Source organism: Macrobrachium rosenbergii, chromosome 7 (assembly GCF_040412425.1).
Source record: "Macrobrachium rosenbergii isolate ZJJX-2024 chromosome 7, ASM4041242v1, whole genome shotgun sequence".
Classification (NCBI taxonomy): domain Eukaryota; kingdom Metazoa; phylum Arthropoda; class Malacostraca; order Decapoda; family Palaemonidae; genus Macrobrachium; species Macrobrachium rosenbergii.
Genome location: NC_089747.1, coordinates 8,944,858 through 8,947,989, shown reverse-complemented (window position 1 = coordinate 8,947,989; position 3,132 = coordinate 8,944,858). Strand labels below are relative to the sequence as shown.

The window sequence follows — 3,132 nt, the reverse complement described above, 5'->3', positions numbered from 1 at the left end:
TCAAGTCGATGCGTTCTCAATTCGACGAACATGCAGGACTATACGCATTCGGCCGTATAATCCTTCCGATACGCAATTGTGAGAGATGAAAATGACCGTTGCAGTGCGTGTTGCATTATGCTGTTCCGTTGTCACAAACTGAGTTCGCTTTGCTGGTAAAATGAATGAACGGTTTTAGCTTTTTGTAATTCCGATGGCTTTGGTAGTTTTATAAATGAATTCTTCGAGGTTAAAAGAATTGTGATTATATAAATACATACATACATACATACATACATACACACACACACACATATATATATATATATATATATATATATATAGATAGATAGATAGATAGATAGATAGATAGATAGATAGATAGATAGATATGTAAAATCCTTGGTTGTTTTGCCTAATACTGTTACTTGTCATCGCTGTTGTTCTAGGATGAGGCTTATCTCGTTACCACCGTTGTTTTCTTTAGTCTAGTCTAGTTTTCATGATTGTTTTTCCCCCAGCCAAGGTCCTGTCGATTCAGTGTTGTTTTTCATCGCTCTACTCATCAAAGTTGCTCTGCTTCTGACTCTTTTCAATATTGTTTTTTTACCATCAGTGATGACACTATACTCATTTCTGCTTTCCCCTCATGCATCCTGGTATTTGCTGCTGACTTTGCATCTATTGCCGAGTCTCAGCATCCGATGCTGAATCTCCCTGTTAATTTTTGGCGTCTGCTGCTGATTCTTGGTATCCTCTGCTGATTCTTGGCATTAGATGTTGACTGTCAGCATCTGCTGCTGACTCTTGGGAACTACCGTTGAATTTAAGCAGCCGCTGCTGACTGTTGACTTTTGGCGTCTATTGCTGATTCTTGCAATCTACAGCTGACTCTCAGCATCTACTGCGGACTCGATCTGTAGATTTTTGGCTTCTGCTGCTGATTCTTGACATAATCTGCTGAACTCTGCATCTGCCGCTGACTCACTGTTTATTTTTGGCGCCCATTGCTGACTCTTAGCTTCCTCTGCTGATTCTTGTCACCAGATTCTGACTCTTATGATTACCTCTTTTGATTCTACTGGAAGAACTTTCGTTCAGTGACTCGGGAAACTTCTGCTCCTTTCGCTTCTCCTCGAACGCTTTCTAACCCCACCCCGCCCCCGCCCCCGCCTTTTCAACCCCCAAAAAAAAAAAAAAAACTATTCCTCCCGCCATCTTGCACTAAGTAAATCAAGATCCCGACACAAAGAATGAAGTCGTGCGTAGCGTAACTGGGATTAATCGGAATAACATCTGCTGAGCAGTTTCGGTCGTGATCGGTAGTTCTTCCTCAGTGATATATATCATCAGTCTTCTTTCCTCGCCTTCTTCTTCTTCTTCTTCTTCTTCTTCTTCTTCTTCTTCTTCTGTCTGGTATGACTTTTGTTTTTCATATCATTCTACTTCTTCTTCTTCTTCTTCTTTCTTCTTCTTCTTCTTCTTCTTCTTCTTCTGTCTGGTATGACTCTTCGTATCATTCTTCTTCTTTCCACTCTTATTCTTATCCTTCTTCTCCTTCTGTTTGGTATGACTTTGGCTTTCCATATCATTCTTCTAATTCTCCCTGTCATTCTTCTTCTTCTTCTTCTTCTTCTTCTGTCTGGCATGACTTACTTTTCGTATCATTCGTCCTCTTCTTCTCCTGTTTGGTATGACTTTTGCTTTTCATGTCATTCTTCTTCTTCTTCTTCTTCTTCTTCTTCTTCTTCTTCTTCTTCTTCTTCTTCTTCTGCCGCTTGGTATGAAGTATCATTCTTCTTCTTCTTCTTCTTCTTCTTCTTCTTCTTCTTCTTCTTCTTCTTCTTCTGTTTGGTGTGACTTTTGCTTTTCATGTCATTCTTCTTCTTCTTCTGTCTGGTATGACTCTTACTTTTCGTATCATTCTTCTTCTTCTTCTTCTTCTTCTTCTTCTTCTTCTTCTCAAAAAAAATGACTTTTGCTTTTCATGTCATTCTTCTTCTTCTTCTGTCTGGTATGACTCTTACTTTTCGTATCATTCTTCTTCTTCTTCTTCTTCTTCTTCTTCTTCTTCTTCTTCTGTTTGGTATGACTTTTGCTTTTCATGTCATTCTTCTTCTTCTTCTGTCTGGTATGACTCTTACTTTTCGTATCATTCTTCTTCTTCTTCTTCTTCTTCTTCTTCTTCTTCTGTTTGGTATGACTTTTGCTTTTCATGTCATTCTTCTTCTTCTTCTGTCTGGTATGACTCTTACTTTTCTTCATCATTCTTCTTCTTCTTCTTTCTTCTTCTTCTTCTTCTTCTTCTTCTTCTTCTGTTTGGTATGACTTTTGCTTTTCATGTCATTCTTCTTCTTCTTCTGGTATCTTTATCATTCTTCTTCTTCTTCTTCTTCTTCTTCTTCTTCTTCTGTTTGGTATGACTTTTGCTTTTCATGTCATTCTTCTTCTTCTTCTGTCTGGTATGACTCTTACTTTTCGTATCATTCTTCTTCTTCTTCTTCTTCTTCTTCTTCTGTCTGGTATGACTCTTACTTTTCGTATCATTCTTCTTCTTCTTCTTCTTCTTCTTCTTCTTCTTCTTCTTCTGTTTGGTATGACTTTTGCTTTTCATGTCATTCTTCTTCTTCTTCTGTCTGGTATGACTCTTACTTTTCGTATCATTCTTCTTCTTCTTCTTCTTCTTCTTCTTCTTCTTCTTCTTCTTCTTCTTCTGTCTGGTATGACTCTTACTTTTCGTATCATTCTTCTTCTTCTTCTTCTTCTTCTTCTTCTTCTTCTTCTTCTTCTTCTTCTTCTGTTTGGTATGACTTTTGCTTTTCATGTCATTCTTCTTCTTCTTCTGTCTGGTATGACTCTTACTTTTCGTATCATTCTTCTTCTTCTTCTTCTTCTTCTTCTTCTTCTTCTTCTTTCTTCTGTTTGGTATGACTTTGCTTTTCATGTCATTCTTCTTCTTCTTCTGTCTGGTATGACTCTTACTTTTCGTATCATTCTTCTTCTTCTTCTTCTTCTTCTTTCTTCTTCTTCTTCTTCTTCTTCTGTCTGGTATGACTTTACTTTTCGTATCATTCTTCTTCTTCTTCTTTCTTCTTCTTCTTCTTCTTCTTCCTTCTTCTTCTTCTTCTTCTGTTTGGTATGACTTTTGCTTTT

At 37.4% G+C, this 3,132-nt stretch overlaps 1 protein-coding gene across 1 annotated transcript; it reads right to left on the bottom strand.

Moving 5' to 3' along the window:
- Positions 1 to 1,691: 1,691 nt before the first annotated feature.
- LOC136839953 (protein FAM133-like) lies at positions 1,692 to 2,923 on the bottom strand. Its single transcript, XM_067106227.1, has 3 exons — positions 2,455 to 2,923; positions 2,007 to 2,294; positions 1,692 to 1,960 (listed from the first exon to the last, which is right to left on the bottom strand). The coding sequence occupies exons 1-3, from the start codon at positions 2,921 to 2,923 to the stop codon at positions 1,692 to 1,694; spliced, it is 1,026 nt and encodes a 341-aa protein (XP_066962328.1).
- Between the last annotated feature and the right edge of the window lie 209 nt (positions 2,924 to 3,132).

What these genes read in the sequence shown, in the direction of transcription:
- LOC136839953 (XM_067106227.1), bottom strand. Translation starts at nt 2,923, where the DNA reads ATGAAAAGCAAAGTCATACCAAACAGAAGAAAGAAGAAGAAGAAGAAG. An exon ending in GAAGAAGAATGATACGAAAA is followed by an intron (nt 2,295 to 2,454) that starts GTAAGAGTCATA and finishes CATACCAAACAG; the next exon opens with AAGAAGAAGAAGAAGAAGAA. An exon ending in GAAGAAGAATGATACGAAAA is followed by an intron (nt 1,961 to 2,006) that starts GTAAGAGTCATA and finishes TGACATGAAAAG; the next exon opens with CAAAAGTCATTTTTTTTGAG.